At 43.5% G+C, this 23,512-nt stretch overlaps 2 protein-coding genes across 5 annotated transcripts; both read left to right on the plus strand.

The window, feature by feature from the left end:
- The first annotated feature begins 3,325 nt into the window (after nt 1-3,325).
- Nucleotides 3,326-7,039, plus strand: LYSET (lysosomal enzyme trafficking factor). 4 transcript variants are annotated; one of them, XM_069018131.1, is made up of 2 exons: nt 3,326-3,459; nt 5,436-7,039. In XM_069018131.1, the coding sequence occupies exon 2, from the start codon at nt 5,452-5,454 to the stop codon at nt 5,845-5,847; it is 396 nt and encodes a 131-aa protein (XP_068874232.1). In that variant the 5' UTR covers nt 3,326-3,459; nt 5,436-5,451; the 3' UTR covers nt 5,848-7,039. The 4 variants fall into 4 exon arrangements, with proteins under 4 accessions (XP_068874232.1, XP_068874233.1, XP_068874234.1 ...); XM_069018132.1 differs by lacking the exon at nt 3,326-3,459 and adding an exon at nt 3,500-3,681; XM_069018133.1 differs by lacking the exon at nt 3,326-3,459 and adding an exon at nt 3,775-3,794.
- Nucleotides 7,040-12,523: 5,484 nt separating this feature from the next.
- UBR7 (ubiquitin protein ligase E3 component n-recognin 7) lies at nt 12,524-23,114 on the plus strand. Its single transcript, XM_069018129.1, has 11 exons — nt 12,524-12,771; nt 12,962-13,095; nt 13,240-13,300; nt 14,399-14,494; nt 15,585-15,638; nt 16,805-16,910; nt 17,979-18,163; nt 18,709-18,840; nt 19,227-19,389; nt 20,237-20,298; nt 21,061-23,114. The coding sequence occupies exons 1-11, from the start codon at nt 12,607-12,609 to the stop codon at nt 21,151-21,153; spliced, it is 1,251 nt and encodes a 416-aa protein (XP_068874230.1). The 5' UTR covers nt 12,524-12,606; the 3' UTR covers nt 21,154-23,114.
- The last annotated feature ends 398 nt before the right edge of the window (nt 23,115-23,512 follow it).

Genomic DNA, 23,512 nt, shown 5'->3' on the forward strand with positions numbered 1-23,512 from the left:
ATTAAGAAGGAAAAGATCCAGGAATGTGGTATTCTAGATGAATCAAAAATCAGTGTCCTACAAAGTGGAAGGCAAATGCCATCTTGACAGAAATGTTTCCATTATTAGATTCTCACTTCTCAGTTCTTGTCAGCGAGAACCTACTACAACTCTGCTAAATATAAACATAAGATCCACCCAAAAGGATGCAAGATGCATTCTGTCCTTCAGCTTCTGCCTTCCATTTGGAAGGCCAACTAATTTTGGTTTTGTAATCATCTCAGGTCTTCTACTTCTGCTTTTCTATTTTGGCCAAAATCTAAACTTAGGCAATACTTTCTATTAATACTGAGTTATGAAAACTTTGTTTGACTCAAACATTACAACTAACCCTTCTGATTCCTCTTGTCAACCCTCATTTATCCTATGTAGTTTATCAGGATCCTGAGTGCACTAACAGGCCTTAATAGCCCCAACAATCCTCACCTGACCCCTCCCTTGGGCTCAGGAGCCCCAGTTTAGCCAAGCCCTGTGCTTTCAGTTCATGCCTGACCTGAGTTGTATCACTATGTGTCCCCAGCTCAGCCATGACTGTGCCAAGCTATGTTTATCCAGACCTGGAGTTACAGGCTGAATTCCTAGCTTGACCTCAGTCTTTTCTTATCAATATGGACCTTCATGGCAATTGCTAGGTTATGTCTGACCCTAGTTCTTGCTGGACCTGACCCTAGCCTGTGGGCTGCCTTCACAGCTTGAACTCGGACCTGCCTTGTTACTTACCTGATGCTCTGTACTCCTGGCTGAATCTGGCCTTGCTCAGGCTCTGTGGGACTGGGCTTGGGCAATGAGGCTCTGCCCCATCATCTGTGTTATTATGCTTGGCTCCTGCCCTCTATGGAGCAGCCAGCTCTCACTGCTCCATTGTTTGTCTCTTTTATCTTCAAAATAAACCAAATATTTCTATAAAAATACATTGCATGTCAAAACTAAGTGAAACACTTTTTTTTTTTTTTTTTAATGCTACAAAATTCCATGATTAATTCTCTGATTCTGTTCATTAAATATTATTTCCTTTGGATTCAGCAGAATTCTATCTCCTCCTCTGGTTTGCCAAGCTGAATATTACCCTTTTGAGTCTCACCAGGTGTATGTTCTCATTTCAATATGCAGAGTTCTTTCCCCTTATTATTACCAGCCCTTGTGACTGGAATTTGTCTAAAGCTGAGAACAGCTGCTTCTTGTTCTACTAATTTTGGTATTATTCCCTTTCCCCTCAAAGGCCTGCTGCTAAAACTAATCAACCAACAAACTCTCAGTTGAGCTGTTTGCTCCGTCCCTTTCTATACTATGCCAGAGGTTAAGCATAACACTGAATTTAGGCAGATTGAGATCTAGCCCAAAAACACTACAAATCACTCAGTCTGTGGTATGCCTTAGCTTTCAAAGGCAGCTTGTGATTGTTATAACAACTCTTCAAATTTTTTAGATCCTTCTCTTCATAACCACAATCTCAGGCTTATGGTTATTACAGAAGACCCATGGTTGGGTCTTTTAACCTACTTGGTTTACAAGCAGGTTAAATCCTAAATCATCCTTCCTTTCCAACTCCAACCATTCAGTGAAAATACAGGCTTCTTAAGCAGGAATAAGTTCCACATTTCACTGCTTTTTTTCATAATCTTAAGTGCAAATGCAGGCTTTACAGTTAGCACATGTATCCACTGCCAAGCCATACATTCACATTCACATATTAATTCATACTGAAACCCTTCTCTTTGAAATCTAGGTGGGTATTTCAAAGAATCTGGTTCATTTCCCATCATTATCTCTAACCTCAATATAAGAAAATGCAATATAGCCATGCTTGAGTGGAAGGTCTGTCAGCCACACAGGAGTTTTATTCACTTTTACATCACCTGGGACCCCACCACCTGTAAGAATGGAAAGAATGCCATTTAGTTGAGAGAAGTGTCCCAGGGGTAATTAGAGGTATGTAGCTATTCATGTCTAGATCTATCATCACAACTACACTAACGGTTTATTTAAACTTCGGGAAAGATAATGAAATCTTGATTAAACTGAAGTGTAAAATCTCTGACCTGGGAGTCACGCTGTTGGCTCTGCCTGTGGTGCCGGGCGCCATCTCGTGTCACTTTTGGGTCTTTAGTTCAATGAGCATTGAAGCAACAATAAAAATAATTTTTTTAAAAACCCACAAAACAACAAATCAAAACAGCACGACTTAAAGTGAAGTTGCTCTGTGACAGAGGATTTGTATTTCTGACTCTTGTGGGCTCTCAATAGTGTCACTTTTCTCTACTGATATCTGCAGCTCCATGCATTTTGTCATCAGCTGTCCTGACTATAATCCAAAACACCAGCTTCTAACACTTTTCATTGAAACACCAAACATAGCAGGATAAGCCATCATAAATTTGATTTTGCAGCAGCTCTTATATACTGTGTCCCATGCACCTACTACATCCCCAAGAAAAGTGGCAGAAGATCCCATGTATTTACAAAATGTCATTGCTTTAGCGTCTTTCATTTCTTATTGGGCATCCCTTTTAAAATCCTCTTTTAGCCTCCTTCTTAAGGACAGCTGCACGAGAGTGAATTGTCGCCACTGCTGCTTTCTCTATGAAAAAGTGTAGTTTCCTCACGACTTTGGGATACAACAATTTAGTAACAAGTTTCACTTCCTATGTAACGCGATTCAGTTTCGGCATTAAGTGGCACGGAGTTCAGGTCACACAGTTCCTGAATTCAGGCAAACACGTTCTGCCCACACAAACTCTCCCCAAATCATTGCTGTGCCGTCATTGAATGGCACACACCTGACCGGATCGTTTCGCTGTCAATTTAAATGATCTTTTAGCTTCATTTAAAGCTTTTCCCCGGTACAAACATATGGACCTTAAAGATCATCTGGTCCCAACCCCTGCTGCCATGGGATAATAAGCATATAATATCTCCTAATACTTTAATTCATTAGAAATAATCCACTAAGTCATGTTTATGCATAAGCATATACTGGGTTTTGACTACACGTTTGCCATTTTCTGGAGACCGTTTCAGTCTCTACTGTAACGTCTCTAGTAATCGCTGTTGTTACTTCCCTCGACCGTCTAACGCGGCCACTGTAGCGAAACACAACAGTTTGGGTCTGTCCCCCCGCCAAGGAGCCGAGCGCCGCCTCAGGGCGACGCCGCCATTTTGGGCGAAGCCACCCCGGCCACAGAGGGGCGCGCGCCCGAGCCAAGATGGCCGCCGGCCAAGGCGCCCGCCCCGGATGCGGCCGCGCGCCCCGGCAGCCGTTGCCCCGTGCCGGAAGTGGCGGTGCCGGCGGGCGGCCATGGCGGCGGGCGGGCAGCGGGGCGGGCCCGCGGGACTCGCCGCCTCCCGGCGCCGCGGCGCGGGCTGAGGGGAGCGGGCCGCCCGCCGCCGCCCTCCCGCTCCCTCCTTCTCCGCCGGAGGAAGGTAAGGAGCTGCCGGCGCCGGGAAGGATGCGTGGTGGAGAGGCGCGTCTCTCCCAGAGCGCGAGTCCGGAGGGTGGTGTGTGCGGGCGGTCGTGGGAGGAGAGCCCCAGTGGGGTGAAGGGGTCCGAGGACCATCGCGGATCTGCCCGAAAGCTGCAAGTTGTAACGGAGTCTGGAAACGGAGAATAGCAATTAGAAGACTCTCTTACCTCAGCCTCTTTCGGTATAACCGGGAGCAAAGGCTTCTGTTCTGGCTTCTGCTCAAGGGCAGGATCAAAACCCGCTGGTGTTTACCTTCTTAATTCTACTGCTGTTTTGATAGTGTTTGTGCTTTCAGTATGTACATACCTTCTGACGTTTTATTTTCTTCGAAGGCGACAACTCGTGAGCCAGCTCGGATATGCCGAACTGCTGGAAAAAACAGCCAGAGGCTTATTTAGCGGGTAGACGCAAACCTGGGGTTCAAGTTTTTACCCTGTGGATTAACAGCTCTTTACACGAATGTTTTAGTTGTCCTGCTGAACGTATTGGCTCGGGGTAGTAAAGGGAAACGTGCAGCTGAGTTACATAGAAGGATCAGCTGAACGAGAAGTTGCCATTACTTAAGTCTGCAATAGATTTCTCAAGTATTTACTGTTCCTTTTCAGATATTTACTGTTCCTTCTCAGGTATTTATTGTCCCTGTATGTTTGACTCTTTTAGCCACCATGAATGCAGGAGTCTGAGGGCCAGAACAATTTCTCCAGGGCTGCCTTGATCAGATTCTGTCATGTCAGGATTGAGAATATCCCTCAGTTATGTAAAACCAGGAAGTAAGTCTTTCAGGATTGCCAACCAAACTGGCAGATTAGTCTGGCTCAGAAAGGGTGATTGAGAATGATGTAATGATTTTGTATAATTTATGGTAAATTCTCTAATGCTTCCATAAATTGTTACTGTTTTCTATGCATAATTCATTTTTCAATAAGCATTTCTGCCTAGTATTTTTAAGGCCTGATATATTTTCTTAAAACAGCACTACATAGATGGATTTTAGCCCTCTCTAGGAAAAGGTAAGAAATGTACAAGTCCAAAAGTCTGAAAAAGCATTTTTTTTGGAGAACCCTAATCAGGCGTAGAGAAGCAGTGGTTCTCCCTGCCCCATGCGAGGGCTACTTGGATGGAAAGACGTGATGACTTCATTTGTGTGGAGGTACTCCAGCTGGAGTGTTTGTGACTGGTTTGAAGAGTGTTTCCAGTCACCTAGACCCATGCAGCCAGCTGGCAATTTGAAGCAGCTAAAATTGAGCCCAGTAGTGTCTGTGGGGCTCCAATAATTTGTGCTTTTTCTGAAGAGTGCCTGGTGGTGAGTGTCTGGTTTGTTCTGCACCAAGACATTGGCCAGTGCAGGTGTGCAGTTCTGTTCCTCTGGAAGGCCTGTGGCAACTGTCCACACAGGGACAGCAGGAATACAGTTAGGTGCAAGTAACATGGTTATAGCACCTTCATGTGTGCAAGTACATATCTTTTGTACAACCTAACCCTTGAACCTCATGTTCAAATTGAAAATAACCTTTTCTGTGGTTCACAGATGGGCACTCAGCTAGAGCTTAATACAGCTGGATGTTGTTGCACTACAGACAAGCAGCGATGTTCTTGTACTGGCTGACTAGCAGCATGTTTGTCTTGCAGATGTCAAAGAACTTTCCAAACTTTACGTATTTCTAGAAAATCTTACATTATCCCCACTCTATGTCTAGAAACATTGAGGGCAGATGGGGTCAGTAACTTACTTATGTTGTTGCCATTAACCTGTTGCTGGCAGAGTAATGATTTTCTATGTTGTAGAGAAAACTCGGGTCTTCAGAAATAGATGTGTGTGCTGTTTTAACTACTGTGTAATGAAAAGTTATAGAAAATTAACTTATGAAAACCAAGGTTCATCTGTCCCCTCTTTTTTCAAGCTGTACTGAATGTTTATGTCACCTTTTGTTTCAGGTGCAGAGCATGGAGAATGATGAACTTCCGCCAGAGGATGGGCTGGATTGGTGTGGGGCTGTACTTGTTAGCAAGTGCTGCAGCTTTTTATTACGTCTTTGAAATCAATGAGACTTACAACAAACTAGCACTGGAGCACATTCAGCAACACCCCAAGGAACCACAGGAAGGAACCACATGGACACACTCCTTAAAAGTACGACTGCTATCCTTGCCGTTTTGGCTGTGGACTATAATATTTTTAATACCGTATTTACAGATGTTCTTGTTCCTCTATTCCTGTACAAGAGCTGACCCCAAAACTGTTGGGTATTGCATCATTCCTATCTGCTTGGCTGTTATTTGCAATCGTCACCAAACATTTGTGAAGGCCTCTAATCAGATCAGTAGATTACAACTGATTGACACTTAGCTCAAGTTCTAGTTTCTGTTGCTGATTTGAAGCAATTGCATATGCCTGATCTAATCACAAGACTGAAGGTCTGAGTGAAGGCCGGAAAGAGCCTTTTCTTTCAAACTGGTAAGCAATGAAGAGAATGACTGTTTTCTATTTAAAACAAGCAAGTAACTACTAAGGTTTTTAATTATGGATCTATCAAGTGGCCAGAGTGGGAGAGCCCTGTGTGACACATGATGGAAGTATTCCTCATTTTGCCTTAATGATGCAAAATTGCAACACTCCATCTGAAATGTCCTGTAGGGAAACAAGTTTCTGGTCCGCAATTTTACTCCTCTGTGCAAAAAAGTGATTTCCTATGTTTTCCCTTGGGGTGAAATCAATGAAAAGATACTTCTTTTGTGCTAAATGTAAAAGGAAAAAAGAAATTGAGAATGTAATTATAAAAGCGGCACTTAACACAATTCTTTGCTTTTTCTTTTTTTTTATTATCTACATCAGTGCTGTTTTTAATGACTTTTTAAAAGCAAAGAATAAAGTTTGTGCATTAAAGGGAAAAAGTACATTTTTTCCTGTGGTAGCCTACTTGTTTTCAGTCACAACAGTCCACACTGTACTAGGTAGGCAGTGAGGAGTGGCATAGGCCTGGAGCTTGGTGCTTTAAACTGTTCCTATGACATCAAAAGCAGCCTATGCTGGCATTGGCCTGTAGTCTGCACAAAAATTCTTTTGTGTTTCCTTCTCCTATCATTTCGCTTGATAAAATTACAAGTTGCTGAAATTTATGACTATTCTGATTTCATTCTGGACATCATGCAAAACCATGTTCCAGGAGAACTTATGTATTAGGAAAAACTTTGAATTTGGGAAAGTTTACTGGTTGGGGGATGCTACAAACAGATTGTAAGATAGATAATCATGTTTCTTCCAGAAATTAAAAGAAGTAAGATACCTTCTTCTCATTCTTGTAATGAATGCAAATTTCTTCAGTCATACTGAAATTCCACTGAGATTTCTTTGCCATCGTTTCAACCTTTTTTTTTCAGCGCTATTTTGGAATAGCATTTAAGTCTAACTGCTGTATTGTGTATTTTGAATAAGACTGAATCTGTTCTTTCTTTCTGTCCGCTTTTGTTTCTTCTTAGAATAACTAAATTTTTGTCTCAGCTGTGATGGAAGTAATAAATATGAAAACAGTGCAAAATAACACTTTTCAGAAGCAGTAGGCTCAAAAGAATTATGACCTAAACTCCTCGACTATGACTTTTAACTGTATGTGATTGTCCAGACCTAATAATCACAAATGCCAATCCATTTCTGACTGCTTTAAGGGAATTCTGGAGAGCGTTGTCTTTCTCTTGCTTTGGAAAGAGAACACTTTTCAGTGTTGCTGTGCTTAAGCATGGCAGTTACAACACCTTAAACTTTCTGTTTGCACTTGGAGATACTTTGAGACACTGGTTTGAATTGTCGGCGTCGGTGCTAGGACCTGAAAACAATGTAGCCTTTGCAAGAAGGTTTTGACTTCTAAGTGCAATATGAGAAGGAGGAAGCTGCCATCTTAGTGTGCTGGAGTAAGGGTAAATTATAAACTCTGACAAGTATTTAGTATCTTGGGGAGTCAGAGCTTTTAAGTTGTGTTGTTTCTGAACTTTTAAAATCACCATGCTATTTATCTATAAAATAAAAACTTTTCAATGTTTATAAACAGTAGTCTGTTAATGCAGATACTTATCAATGGCTTTTCATTTTTGTGGGTTTTGGTTTAGTGGGGTTTTAGTGGTGGTTGGGGCCAGATAGCAGTGCTGGCCGTCAGTTGCTGCTCTCCTTCCCTTAGTGTGTGTGTGTTCAGTTCATCTTTTTTTGTCCTTTTATGCTCTGTGCCCTAATTACTTGTTTGTAGCCTGAAATTCTGGGGCTTGCTGGATGAAACTGAATCCCATGTTGTTTCTTTGTGTAAGAGATACCTCTGGCTGGACTGTTTTTAACTTGATGCTGTAAGTTAAACTGAGCAGTTACGTTGTGTCCAGATGGAATTATTTAAAGAGCCAAAGGCATAAGAGGAAGCATCAAAAATAGAAAATGATAGGAAGAACTGCCTAATTTTCTGTTGTGCAAGCATGTGACCCTTAGCAAATTCACCAGCAGGCCTGGTGGGATGAGCCAAGCCGTCTGGATGTGGAGCATGTGCTGGGCATGGCAGGGACTTGCAAAACAGGGGCTTGTGTTTGTAGACTTTTCCATCAAGCCTTGTTTTGGATTACAGCTGTAGACAAGCATATGCTTTGCAACTAACTACAGAAAACCACACAGTCTAATTCAAGCAAATGCTATGTGTGTAAGGATTTGAGCTTGAAGTGGAAAGCAGCAGTGGAGAGAATTAGTTTTAACTATTGACACAGTGTATACAAATACTAGACAATAGGAGTAGGAGAAGAGCAAAGTTAGCTCTGCTGGTGCTTCCAGCATTTGGGCACCAGGGGAACATCAACAGGTGAAATCTTACCCACAGTGTCAATAAAGGAAAGACTACAAAAATTAATGATTAAATGGTTTTTACTTACTGTAATATTTTAAAGAAAGAAGTAGTGAAATAACTTCTAGGTTGATTATTCTGAAAATTTACAGGTATTGTCAAGGCTGATTATCTGAGTCACCAAAGAACTGCCTGTAACAGAAAATGACATCATCTACAAACTTTTGGGATAATTAAGCTTGAAGTTTTGCAACGTTCCGAGCTTTAATTTTCTGCCAACGAAGTGAGTAGCTGTAACACAAGGGTGGTTAATAATCATCTGTATGCTACCCACTGTGGTTTTCTTTTTATTCATTTGTGTCACAAGATAAAGCATTGTCAGACTGCTTGAACATCACTTGAGCAGTCTCAGTGTTAGTTTCTTTAGCTGTTTGACCTTCACCTGACAGTCCCTTCCCATATTTGTAAGTGCTACTTAGCCTGTTCTTCACTTCCTGCCACACAGGAGCAGGTCCAGTGAAGAGCATAACATGAGGCTGCAGCCCTTCAAACTTGGACAAAAGTAAGTTGCAATAAAATGTGTTCCTTATAACACGTTTCTTCCAGCAACAAAGTAGGACTGCAAGTTTGATTTCTTTTTTAAATTAAAAATATGAGGATTGACTTATCCTTGGAACAAAGCTTTCCAGTTGGTGCAGACTACGCATTAACTCTGCTTACTTTCTCTTGTCTGGTCCATTGTTCTCTTAAAAGAATGCTCTCTAGTTTATGACTCTTGTTAGTTTTTAAAAAATTCTCCTTTTTATGTCACAGTCTTTGATGAGAACCAGTTTTCTAAAAATGACCTAATGCACAAAAGCAGTTTAATAACTTTATCACATAGTTACATTTTAAGAACTGACTTATCTTAGCTCTCCTTAAAGATACCCCTATGGTGCAGGTTTCTTCTGGGAAGAAAGAACATGCTACAAGCCATAAAAAGGTACTTCTGCTCAACTCAGTCCTCCTAGCCCATGCCTAGTCCAATTGGCTGGTGCATGTGCCCAGAACCACTGCTCGGGTGTTCACACTGCTGAGTGCTAACCTAGTCACCACAAATTACGCCCCACGATGTCCCAACTGTCAGACTACTGGGTATTTTACAGAGAATCTGACATTCATAATAGCTTGTGTATAAATTACCTTTTAAGATGGAGTGAGTGGGAATTAAATGGGCTGCAGTGGGTGAATGGCATTCACATCCTTTAATGAAAATGATGACTGTGGATCTCTCTCCTGAGAGCTAGGAAAGGTCCTGCACTTTTAGACAATGCCCCAATTACTGGGCATAATGGGATTGCTTCCTCTCCCTCACAGAACTGAGTGCCTTGCCATACTCGAGATTTAAGCTGTTTTTTTAACATAGAACACTGCAACCTTTTGAGTTCCTTTGTGAATTTAGCCTCAAAGTTGTTTGAACCAGCAAATTCAGTATTTCAAAACAGTAACAATAGAGTATGTCATATAATTTCAGTCTGTGAAGGAGACATGTTTGACATTTTCGTTGTTCTGTTTTGTATCTAGTAAAAGTAGTTGGTTCTCATCTAAATACTACCAAGAATTTAGTATCACATCAGATCTTTTAATTCCATACAAACATACCAGCATTCTCCCCTTTAGTGAGGAAATCCACTGAGCCCCCTTGGGCCAGTAAAACCAAGTTCTATTAATAAGACATACAAACTACACTAAACAGTGCAGATGTGGTGAACTGAGTTTGTTCTACACCCACTTGAAGATTGGTTAAGTACAAAAGCACTGCATCTCTCTGAGGTGAAGAATACAGCATCTTTGTTTTCCATCAAGGCTCACCTCCTCTGCCTAAAATTCAGGGGCCACAGATGATTTAGGGGCTCCCTAGATGGGGTTCAGAACACAGCTGTAGGGGATTAATGCTTCCTGTGCCTGGTAACCTCGCAGCAACTCAGAAAAATGAAGTCTATTGAGTCAGGGCACCTTTGTCACAAGCAAACCTACAACTTGGAATTGTGTAAGGTCACTGAAGCTCCAGTCCTCTTTTTAGTCACTTGAAAGTTTTTGTAGCTACAATAAAGACTAGCAAAGATTCTTTAAAGGCAGAAATTTGACTAGTTTTTTTTGACTCCGTGTTCACTGGTATTTTCTGGATGCTCAGGTGCAGCATATTCCTGTGTCCAGGCTGACAGAAAAAAGAAGTATCCCATTACTGGAATGGTACCTGCACTTACTCCTGTGCTAAGAAAGTTAGGGCCTATTGCTTTACACCATGACATGCCAGTGAACTAGTTTACACAGTTTATATGTAAAGGCCACAAATTCTTGCCTAATGTTAAATGTTGCTTTTCAGCCATCACACAGTTCATACCATTTCTGGAGTGTTTTGTGTGGAGGAAAAGGGAAAACACTTCTCTCAGATGAAGGTATACAACAAGCTTTCAAAGCTGCAGAACAAAGCTCATAGAAGATGTCATCACTTTAACACACATCATGTGAAAGACCTCTTCTGATACACTTATCAGACTACTATTTTGTACTAAGTGTTGCCTTTGTCATTTTGGTAAGACACTTCCTGCAGTAAATTATCTACCCTAGAACACTTAAAGCATGTTATCACTTCAAGATGTTGCAGCCTGACAAGAAATCAGAGTGAGTGTAGTTTTCTCTCCCTCTCAGCAACTAAACCTCCTTGGTCTTTGGAGTCGGTCTTCTCTCTTCAGTTATGCCTCTATCCCATCTGCCAACAGAGTATCTTAGAGTATCTGAGTACATAAATGTCAAGGATACATTTACTGGACCTCACTTCTGACTCCTCTCTGCATTTCAAACGAATGCAGACAATTTTGTCCTTAGAAAAATTCATTTATTTCCACACTTTGTCCTCCATATGTAAGTCTCAAGATTTGCTCAGTTTCCGTAATATAGAAACAAACTTATGCCAGCAGAACACAAAGTGAAAATAACCCCCCAAAATGCTTTGCCCACTATTCATTCAAGCAGTTAAATTCTGCTAGAGAAGACTCTTAGGCTCTATGGACTGACTATCAAGTGTTTTACACCTGTTCACAGAGGCATTCTTGATTAATAGGTGACTAAACCTTGAAGATGATAGGCAAAAATAATCTTCCACTGTAGGATTGTACAGGAATGGACACAGTCCTACACATGCTTGTTAGTTTTGATAGTTATAGTGGTCTTATATTGCTTTTTCTTCATACAAATACAAGTTGTCTTGTACTTCTAAAGATCATATTTCACAAAATAACTCTTTTCAGATTTTATTCCTTTATTTTAAAAGTGGTGTCACATGAAAAAATACTGTGACTTGGAATAAGTTATTAAAAAACATACCAATCAGAAGATTTGTGAGAAAAGTTTTACACTTGTCAACTAGTTTACCAAAAAACTGTTGTCAGCATAACACTGGCACCCTGTAAGCAACACGCTCCTCGCACCCAGGCGCATCCTTTCGGTCAGGTTTCCGCATTAAAACATAACTGTCGGGATGGACATTTCGCATTTAAACAGGAGTAGCAGCGCCGCAGGAGCCGGCCCGTGCAGCGGGCGCGGGACACTTACAGTCGGTACAGCCGAACGGGACTGTCTTGGCGCAGACCCGGCCTCTAGCGCCATCCTCACGGCTGCTGCACCTTCGTCCGCTTCAGGGGAGGGTCATCGCCGCTCGCCGCCGTGTCCACGTTGTTTTCGTCTTCGCCTTGATCCTCGTCGTCGTCATCGTAGTCGTCGTCATCTCCGCCATCACCTGCCAGAGTTCGGGCGGGCACGAGTGAACGGTGCGGGGCGCGGGCGGCGCCCCGGGCCCGGCGGAGCCCCCTCGGCGCGCCCCCCCCACTCACCGCGCCGCGCGCCGCCCGCCGCCGCCCGCTCCTCCTGCACCAGCGGGGCCAGCATCTCCACCACCCGCTCCTGCAGCTCGCTCAGGGCCCGCCGGAGCCCGCGCAGCTGGGCCGCCTCGCCCTCCTCCGCCGCCGGGTACGGCACCCGCACCGTCTGCGTCCGCCCGTCGCGGCCCCGCAGCTCCGCCACCAGATCCTGACGCAGGCGCGGCTCCGTCCCCGCCACCAGCTCCGCCATCACCGCCCGCCGCTCACGTGCCCTCCCCGCCCGTCACGTGCCGGCCGCGCCCCCCGCCCCGCGCTGACACACCGCCCCCGGTCACGTGGGGCGCGCGCGATTCCGCTTCCGTTGTGGCGCCCCCTGGCGCCTCCTTGGCCCCGGGTTTCCCGCCTCGCTTCGCGCTCCTCGGCCTTCGCGGCCCCGCGATGGAGGCGGCGGCTCCTGAGGGCGCCGAGCCGGGCAGCGCCGGGAGCGGCGCGGAGGAACCCGTGGTGTCCCTGGCGGAGGTGCTGGCGGAGAACGAGGAGCTGGAGAAGGAAGCGCGGGCCGTGCTGGGGGGCAGCGACCACGAGCGCTGCAGTTACTCACAGGTGGGGGCGGGGCCGGGGGCCTCGGGGGCCGGGGGCGGGGCCTGGGCCGGGGGCCTCGGGGCGGGGCCGGGGCTCGGGGGCGTGGTCGCAGGGCGGGGCAGCGGGGGGGGGGGCGCGGGGCCGGGCGGGGGCGGGGCAGCCCCCCGTTACCCCGCGCCCCTCATGCCGCGGCCGGTCGGTGTCTCCGCAGGGCGCGGTGAAGCGGCAGGCGCTGTACGCCTGTAGCACCTGCACGCCGCCCGGCGCCGAGCCCGCGGGGATCTGCCTGGCCTGCAGCTACGAGTGCCACGGCACCCACCGCCTCTTCGAGCTCTACACCAAGAGGTACGGGCGGGGGAGCGGGAACGGCCGTGTAGGACCCTCACAGCTCCCGTGGCTCCCGATAAACTGCTGGGAGTTGTTAAGAATATAAACCCCAGCGTGTTCGCACTTAATACAAACCCCGAAACGCTACGTTTTTCTTTCTAGGAATTTCCGCTGTGACTGTGGGAATAGCAAGTTCAAAAATCTGCAGTGCAAGTTATTCCCGGTGAGTTCAGACAGGTTTCAGACATTCAGAGTCAAAATAACAGTCTTGGGAGGTTGGTGCCTTGCCTCAGCCAGTGCTGACTCATGCGACGCCTCCAGTCTTCCCAGCAAGTTAAAAAAGGTGGGAGTATTATGGCAGGAGATAAAACTGTTGAGGGACCAAAGGGAAATGCTGGGAGGAGAAGGAACATTTGGTCCTTGTCATCCAAGAGTGCAGCAGTTCTGCATCCATGGTCAGTGCACTTCCAGAAGCACGTTCTGGCGTTTCTGCACTAACACATCTCATCAGTTTTAAGCTGGTTCAGAATAACCTTTTGGGCTGCAATTTTGCAGTACATTAAGAAAATTTAGGGCTGTGATACTGTCAGAGGGACAGTTCCCTTCTTTGTGGTGGCATTAGTGCCCTAATATTTTTTGATAGGTTGTCACCAGAGCCTACTGATGGGATGTTTTTTTATTGTATGAAGCTGCCTGTACTTTCATACTTGGTGGGCATTTTGGACTTGTCAAATAGCCAGTAAACTTCTGAGAAGCAGCAACAGGATGCTGCTTGGCTTGCTTGCAGTGGTGCTCCCAGGATAATAATGGTCCAAACATAGAAACAGACAGTGGTTTTGTGTATGCCTATTTTTTTCTGGGAGAACTGAGATGAATCCAGAGCTAGTCAGCCAAGCCATGGTGCAGTGATCCCTACAGAGACACTTGTGACAATTTTAAGATGTTACCGTTTCTCATTTAAGTCAATGAAATGGATCACGTGGTTGTTCCTTCTGCTTCAGTTCAGTGAAAAATCAGTTGTACAGGTTAAGTGAGCTTCAGCATCTGTCCATTGAATATTTCTGACACCACAGTTGCCATTTGTTACAAAGGTGAGCAGACTGTTTTTCCTCTTTGCTTTTGAGCTTTAGCATTCCTCACGTGCCCTCTCTGCTGCTCACTGTAAAGCAGAGGTGTCTGGAGAATATTTTTCTTTTTGTATATTCAGGCTGATGAAAATAATGATTGCTTTTAGGAATTAAAGGGAAACAGAAACTGTGTTTTTACTGTCTTTTGTTTTTTACTATGTTGTCTATCGAGATATTGTCCCCTTTTCTCCTAGGAAAAGAGCAAGGTGAATTCAGGAAATAAATATAATGACAATTTCTACGGATTGTACTGTACATGTAAAAGACCTTATCCTGATCCTGAAGATGAGGTAAGAAATAGAATATCCAGTAATAATCATATATAGATGGTGTTTATGCTAGGTAGTGTGTAAAGGGTGGTCACTGAGCTGCTTTGCAAGGAAGATCCCACTTCAAGAAATCTTACGTTCCATATTGGTTGTCATGTGTCATATGAAGTAATTACTTCATAATTTTTTTTTAATAGTAAAATATGTTTATGCCTTAAAGACAGATGATGAGAACAACTCAGCATTTGGACAAAATGGTGCTGCAGTTCTCTAAAGTTGCAGAGTTCCCCTAGGGGATGGGGTTATCACCATCTTGAGGGATGTGGCTAGAGCAGAATTAACATGTTGCCCACGTTAGGAGAGACCAGAACCTGCTTCCCCATGCCTGCAGCAATGCTTTGGCAAGGCTTCTGGGATGGGGAGAGTCTGTCCTGTCCTGTAACACTAGCTACAATCCTTGGTGGTAGCCAGAACATTTTTTTCAATCTCTGAAATACTAAAACACAGCACTTGATTTGCATGTGCATGCTGTTTGCAGCCACAGAAGTCAGGTGTTCTAAAGAACAGGGAAGGCACGAGTCTTTCAAATACAAAAACCAGCATTTTATAAACTCCCCTTTCTGAAGTTGAGAGACAGCGAAACATTTCTGAAGAAATCATTAATAGTTGTTTCATAACAAAGCACTTCATACGGTACTGTATGGTGATCAGTTGATTTCAGTTCTGGCATCTTTCACAGACCTGATGACAGTGTGAATATCAGTATCTTTCTTCTGCTGAGCTGTCTCTTCATGCATTTCTGTTTATAGGAAGAGGGATACTAGTAGTATAGTAACTTTTATCAGGTTTCTGTGAGAAAGTCTTGCCCTCCTGGTTTTGTAGTAAGAAATGGGATTTCCACAGCCTCATATGACAAATGACATGTGCTGCTGAACCTGAGGGAAGCAAACTGATTAACGAAGCACTAACTACTTATTAATGGCAGCTCCCTATTGAAGGGTGAAGAGGGAAATGCAATTCACTGAGCAGGATTTGCATGATACTGCAGTTTGAGACCTGTGAAAGATTCTGGAGGTTGCTATTAAGGCTAATAATCTGATTGTTCATCTAGATTCCAGATGAGATGATCCAATGCATAGTTTGTGAAGACTGGTTCCATGGAAGGGTAAGGAAACTATAAGTAGCAGAACTGCCATTTGCACAGGAATGAGTTGGTGTTGGTTAGGTTTGTATGGTAATTCTTACTTGGGAAGCTTGCTGTAGTTCTTAAAAGAGATTATTACATGAGTTCCAAGGTATTTGTTTTCAGCTTATGCAAAGGAGCATTGAAAGTCTAATCTTGCACTGCTGTCTACTCCAGTTCAAAAATAGTAGGAGGAGTCCTACCTTTTTGAAGGTTGCCACTGCAGAATAAAGTAATAACTTTATAACTGTCTCTTATTTGGAAAACTCAAATCAGTATAGTTGGTGAGGAAAAGATTCTTACTGAGGCACATCTTTATCAACTACCTGAATAGTTCTTCCTTCAAAAGAATGCTTTTTAAACTCTTAATTCCTTTAAGTAGCAAGGAACAGACTGTGGTGGTCATTCTTGATTTTGGGCTTTGGGGAAGTCCTTTGAAAGCAGCCAAGCAGTGTAGTGGGTGCCCTACTTAATGGGTAAGCATTAAGGATTCAGCCTCTTGTGCCTTGAAGGGCACAAGTGAAATTCCATGTTTGAAGTTGCAGGATCAAAGAGTGAAAAAAAGGTGATTGGCTTCAATTATGGGTTCTTGTAGATAAACTTCTTTTATGTAAGTGTATGAATGAAGAGTGTTGTGCTGCATACTGTGAGCCTTACAGGAATTCTTTTTCAGAAGAAAGCCACTAAGTGCTTTTAATTGCCAGAATAGTTCTCATCAATTTATGGACAGCTTTGGGACTTAATTCTTGTAAAGTTCAGTATGTGATCACTATGAAGACTTTACAATCTCTTACATGTAAGGAAGGAATCATAAGAAGCAATCATAAAAAGGTAGGAGTTGAAATGTGCAGCGCACAAGAGGTATCTTCATCTGTCCTATGTTTAGAACAGTTTAGTAGAATATTGTTTAGAAATGAGATTTCTGGGTATGTTGAAGACATAAAAGGCTGTAGACAAACAGAGAATTATTTTTTTCTCCTAGAATTTTTATCAGCTCTTTCCAGTCTTCAGTTATTCTGATAATCATTGCAAGAGTGAGCGCTTGTGCTGAAAATGTGATGGCAGCTGATGTTTTCCTTCCTCTAAATGTGGAGTCTGTTAATTGGCAGTGGATGCTTCACTACTGTGTGCTTGCTTCTTTCTGACAGCATCTTGGTGCAGTTCCCCCTGAAAGTGGAGACTTCCATGAAATGGTGTGCCAGGCCTGCATGAATCACTGCCATTTCCTATGGGCTTATGCATCACAATTAGCAGGTAAAGAAAGTTAAGAGATCTGAGCCAGTATTTTGTGAGCATGTATTTCTCATACATGGTTGGTTAATGACATAATACTGGTTTTAAGTGGTTGGAGAAATGATTCTCATTAATTATATTGGACAATCACCTTCAGCAGTGGAACATGTGGGGTGGCAGTAACTTGTGTAAAAAAAAAAAGCAGTTTTCATTCTTAAATCTTAGTTCTGTGGTGCTCGCTTTTATTTATTTTATCAAAGATGTCTAGCACAAAATGGATGAAGATTTAATACTTGACTGAAAGAACTTAATTTCTAAACTGGATCAAAGAACTGAAGAGCCATCCTAAGGGAAGCAGTGAGACAAACAGTTCTTACAGAGGCTCTGAGCAGCAAAGAGTGAATGATAGAGTGACCTGAAATGAATATGTTTAACGTTAATCTGAGTAGGGCTGGGACTGTGCTCAGGGCACACATTCCCTGTGGTCACACCAGGCCTCAGCTCTGTGAACTTTAAAAGAGTAGATTGACTCGATTTCTGTGGAAAGAGCTGCTTTCTCATAGTCTCCTAAAAAATACTGCTTGTATCAACTGCTGATTGATCTCTTATGTGCCCAAAATTTCAGTGGTATTTTCAAGGATGGCTACCTGGAGTTCTCTTCCTTCTAATGTAAATAGTACAGAATGGGGCGTTTGTCTGTTTTTTGCTTTCCTCCTTCTAACCAGCTTTGTCACAGGGCACATACTTAAATTGGCATCAAAACAAAAACTTGTTTTAAATAAACAAGAGATTAGCGTAGTTAATCTGTGATGGTGTTTTTGGGGTATGTTAGGAGAAAGTTAAAAACTCTTGACACAGCAAAAAAGCATGTGACAAGTTACTGAAACTGTGATAGCTGGCAAGGGGTGTCAAGAAGGACAAGCATCTTAGTAAAGAACTCTTTCAAATTGTGATACCCTCTTCCCTCTCTTAGGGCTTAGGTTTTGGGAAGCAGAGTGTTTTAGAATAGGAGAAGCAGAGAGAACATCTGTAGTGATCTGCACCTTTTCTGGCACAGTATTTTCACTTATGTGAGTATGTATCTTCCAGTTCCTCCTTTGACCAAAGTGAACTCCCTTGAGAATGAAGGGATTGTCCTGAAGGTAGAGGAAAGTGAAGAGCAGAAGAAAGAAATAAAAAAAGAAAGTGGAGTGGAACACCAAGACACAAAGGAGGAAAAGCAATCGGAACAATTTAATGAACCATCCACTAGCTCTGGGTCTGCCTGTCCTGAGGTAGAATGTACCTTCTTTTCTGACCTGCACATCTTCATGCTGCTGATAGTTGAAGTAAAGCCCACCTTGCTCTGTACAAGCTCAGGGAAGGGGTGGTGTGTTCAATCTGTTCCCATGTTCCTCTTCAGTCACTTACTCTTGTGACCTGCAGTCTCTGTGGAGCGCAGCTTAGGCTGTGGAACAGGGCTGTTGAGAGGTGTGATGTCCGTTTGCAGATGGGCTACATCTGTCCCTTCTTGTCAGCCACCTGGCCACTACACTGAGGTTACTTCTGTTCTAATATGTGTTGTGGCTGCACTTGCATGATGGTCCAGCTCTGAGTTCTTAAATACTTACGGTTATTGCAGTAAATTTCTACAGAAATTTCCAGTGGAAATTGCTGAAACCACATCAGAATTCTCACGTGGATGGTAATATAGGTTGTATGTAAAAATAAATGTTTGAGAGAAAAGAAAAATCTTGCCTAAGGAAAAGGACATGCCAAAAAGAACAGGGTGTCTTTGAAGTGATGTTATAGAGTGCTGAACACTCTCATTTTAATTCAGGTAGTTACTAAGAGTGAGGAGCCAGTCTGCAAGCTGAAGGAGCTCCAAAGCAAGCCATTTGTAAAAAAAGACACTGCCACCTTTTGGCCATCGAACTGGAGGAGCAAATTATGCACCTGTGAAGACTGTTTGGTACGTACATTCTCTTCATTACCATCACAGATGTGGGAGAGGCAGGGAGGAGCTCCCAGACAATCGTTGAGGAGAAGCTTTAGGTAAAATCTGTGTAAATCTTCTTAACGCTGCATATAAACACTGAAACCCCTCCTTCACTCCACATAAAGATTCACACTGAATCCTATGAAATTAATATAGCATGAAAGGGCTTCTAAATGTTTGTATTTTCTTTGCTGCTTAAATCCAGTATTGCTTTGGAAGTTGTTATGAGGAGATTCTGAAATACTGGGTACAAATTTACCTTATTATTTTTATTGTTGTTATTTGTGATACTGACTGGGGAGAGCACCTCCATTTGAGAAATTTTGTCACATAAAAGTAAATTTGACTTTATTCTCCAGAAAATGTATTCAGATCTTGAAGTCCAGTTCCTGACAGACGAATGTGACACTGTCTTGGCTTATGAAAATAAGGGTACCAGTGACCAAGAGACAGAGAGGAGAGATCCTTTAATGGACACCCTTAACAGCATGAACAGAGTCCAACAAGTGGAACTCATCTGTGGTAAATACAACTTCATTTTTAGAATCTGCCTTAACACACTTTAACTGAACAGTTTGTCACAAGAGATTGATCTCAGGCCTTGCAGTGTGATGTCAAACTATTTTTGAAGTAACATGCAAACAACTGTATGACAAGTTGCACACCTCACTCAGGATTGGTCCTCTCTGGCCCATCATTACAGCTTTAATTTACAGTGAGACACTAGATGGTATGGGAACTTTCACCCTGTTTAACATCTTAGATACCGTATTGATAGTAATTTATTGTAATGTGAATATTTAAACCTTAATTTGAACTTCTGCTGTCTGGCTGATTTATCTTACCCCGTTCTGTTGTTTGACAATCTCCTGTTGTCTGGGGAATGCCAGCCAGGTGTCCCCTGTAGCTGTGCTGCAGAGCATAGTGACAGGGCAGGGCTGAGGTGTTTCATACCTGGAGCTGGGCTTCTCCTTTCCAGTCAGGGCTCTGCACTCTGGTGAGGACAGTGTCCCAGTCCCGAGTTACAGGCTGGGTCTTTACACCATGACCCACATGTGCTTTTGCTGGGAGCAGGGGCACTTTTAGTTAATTGTACTAAATCACTCGCTGATCTCTCTGTCTTTCTCTGAAATCAACCCAAACAGCCACTCACACTACATAGGTTAGTCTCATAAATTATTAGGCTTCTCATGTTTACATTATCATTACTATTATTATTATTATTATTTATAATCTAATTCAAACCTACATTTGTCTGAAGTAAACCTAGCAAATGACAAGAGAAGGTGAAACAAGTTGTGTTCTTGAGCCAGTGTTAAACTAAAACTAGATATCTTACTGGGGTTACTTTGTTTTCTTTGCCATCCAGAATACAATGATTTAAAGACGGAACTGACTGACTATCTCAGGAGGTTTGCAGATGAGGGAACGGTAAGGTGCAACTTCCAGAATTTGTTTGCTAGAAAATGTGTTTTAAAGAACTGTTGAGGGCTCTGTTGTAATGTTTTTTTCCTGTCTCTTGGACTTGCTGGTACTGCATTAGAAATTAGAAATCCCTGATTTCATTCGAGTTTAATCCCTTAATGACATTGTTGAGAGATAACAGGGACTTTACAGAAATCTATCTGCAAGGTACTGAGAGTAGTTCATACATTTAAATGAAACTTCTGTTGCTCTAGGTTAACTATTCAGGAAGAAAAGCTCTTCTCTGTTTTTTCTTAGATTGAATAGAAACTGCTAGAAGAATAAGGACTGATTATGATTGTCAGTCTTGTCAGTTGTTTTCCTGCAGGAATTTGCATGCTGTTATTAAGTAACACTTGGATTTTGTTGGCTGATTTGCTGTATTGCTATTCGTAGTTACATTGGAATGACCCTGAAGTGAGCTAGTGAAAATCTTGCTTTATGTTAAATTTTCTGATGGTAAAAGCAAGAGGTCAAAGTCATTAAAATACCATTGGGAGCCTTGCTCCGTGTGTCTGTTCTGCCTTTGGCAAACTCGTTTCCCTGTTTGTGTTATTTACAATAGAATTTGGGCATGAATCCTCTTCTTTGGGTGCAACAGGAAAGCTGTACCAGAGAAATTTCAGGGTATTTGCTTTTCTGTGCTCTGTGTGTTATGTGTGGGGATAAAACAGGATCCTTTAATTAAGTGTTTGCACCACAACCTGGGTTTCATACTGCTTCTCCTAGGTGGTTAAAAGAGAAGATATCCAGCACTTCTTTGAAGAATTTCAGTCTCGGAAAAGGCGACGGACTAACAGGATGCAGTACTACTGTAGTTAGACTGAAAGGGTTTGGGTCTGAAAGGACAACTGGGAAAACAATGTTCGCTGGCAAACAGAACAGGCATCTTCAGTTTTTGGCTTCTCATCAAAATCCAGCTGTCTGAGAAACATCATTTTGTCTTATACTTCCTTTATTTGTAGCACCTAAAACATGTTTTTAACAAATCCTTACACTGCAGTTAGAGGGATTTCAGTACCGATCGACTTTGCATTCCCGTGAAAGCCGGCCTTGTCTCCAGGGGAGGAGGGCTGTTGCCAGAGCTGTGTCCTGCTGCTTCTCTGTAGCCTCTTCCCTGGTTACTGCCAGGGCCTGGAGCCGTGGCTGTGCTAAACCCGCCCGGGCTCCGCCCTGCCCTGGCCTCGGCAGCAGGGAACGCGCTCCCGGCTTTCCTGCTTGAGTGGTTCTGTCTCCTCTCTCCCTTTGGGCTGTAGGGATTCTGGTGAGGCCTCCCAGCACCGAGGAGGTGCCTGTTCCTGCCCGAGGGCTCGTGGCTCCTCAGCGGCTGGAGCGGCCTGGCTGTGGCTGACCCCAGCACTGCTGCCTGCCTGCTCACCACTGGGGAAGCGCTCCCTGGGCTGCTCACAAATGGGAAAGCAGAGCTTAGGCTTGATGCAACAGAGTGTTCTAGCTGGTTTTACACATTTAAAAGCTTATTTCTAGTATTGGACAGGGATGGTTTACATGGAAAAAAATTGTCACGTGATCTTAGTTCACTCATTAGAACATAAACAAGAGCTAGGAGGAGTTACTAAATTACGAACTAAGCGGGGGGGGGGGTTTGTTATATGCTTTGATTTTAAAAACTAGCCTACAGCAAATTCTTCTACTTTATAAATGTTGCTGAAAACACTGCAGCATCCTGGTATTTTGCTACAGTATGGAATGTTCTTTTTATAACCACTGTGATAATCATGGAACAGGAGATGTTTCACTGACTTTTAAGACTACACTTAGCAGCAATTAAGAATAAAGATTTTTTAAGTTTGGAGCCTAATGTAGTTAGACCCCAAAACATACATTAAAGTTCTAGTTTTCCAGGATTTCTGTATCATGGGGTACTACTCTGCTTCCATGTTAATGGTTTTTGAAAAGCAAAAGTAGGCCTTTATCATTCTCACTGTTAACTGTTTCTGACCACTTTCTTTACAAACAGTAGTTTAGCATAGATGCTCAGCTCAGCAGTTTCATAGAACATAGAATATGCTGAGTTGGAAGGGACCCATCAGGATCATCGAATCCAACTCCTGGCCCTGTGCAGGACACTCCAAGGGTCACACCATGTGCCTGAAAGCATTGTCCAAACACCTCTTGAACTCAGGCAGGCTTGGAGCTGTGACCACCTCCCTGGGGACCCTGTTCCAGTGCCCAACCACCCTCTGGGCGAAAAACCTTTCCCCGAGATCCAACCTAAACCTCCTCTGACTCAGTTTCATACCTTTCCTCGAGTCCTGGCACTGGTCTTGAGAGTGAAGAGATCAGTGCCTGCCCCTCCTCTTCCCCTCACAGGAAGTTGTAACTGCAATGAGGTCTCCCCTCAGTCTCCTCTTGTCCAGGCTGAACTGACCAAGTGACCTCAGCTGCTCCTCATATATGGCTTCCCCTCAAGGCCCTTCAATGTCCTCCTGGTCCTCCTTTGGATACTCTCCAACAGCTTTGTATTTTTTTATATTGTGGCACCCAAAGCTGCCCCCAGCACTCGAGGTGAGGTCACCCCAGTGCAGAGCAGAGTGGGACAATCCCCTCCCTTGCCGGGCTGGCGATGCTGTGCCTGATGCCCCCCAGGACACACTTGGCCCTCCTGGCTGCCAGGGCACTGCTGACTCATGCTCAACTTGCAGGTCCCTTTCCTAGTTTCTTTTAAATTTAACTCTGGGTATTGTACATGCTCTTTTTTTGGTAGCAACTGTTACAGGAGTTGTAACTGCACATCTAACTGCAATATAAAAAAGTTAAAAGAACTGTTCACTGTGTAGTGTCTTGTTTTTTCTCAGTGCTGCTGTAGTGTTCTGTTTCCATCCATGATCCAGGCAGACACAGGGACCCCAGTAATGACGTGTTAGCCAAGCCACCAAGGTATATATATAGTGGGGGCCCAGTCAAGCCCAGGATTCCTAGATCTTTGTTTCTCCCTGATGCAGGTGTGAAACAAGGGATTGCAGCCTGCTGTTAGAGCAGGATGGGGTCACGTTTCCTCGGTATTGCAGTTTCTGTAATTCACTGAAGGGGTCGGGGAGAGGATACCAAAGGCAATTGTGTCTTCTGCAGGAAATAAAAAAGCAGGGAAAGGCCCCAGTGCACACAGAAATGCTTTATGGCCCAGCACAAGCCTTGCTGTGCTTGAGAAAATACAGCAGTG

Source organism: Aphelocoma coerulescens, chromosome 5 (assembly GCF_041296385.1).
Source record: "Aphelocoma coerulescens isolate FSJ_1873_10779 chromosome 5, UR_Acoe_1.0, whole genome shotgun sequence".
NCBI lineage: Eukaryota > Metazoa > Chordata > Aves > Passeriformes > Corvidae > Aphelocoma > Aphelocoma coerulescens.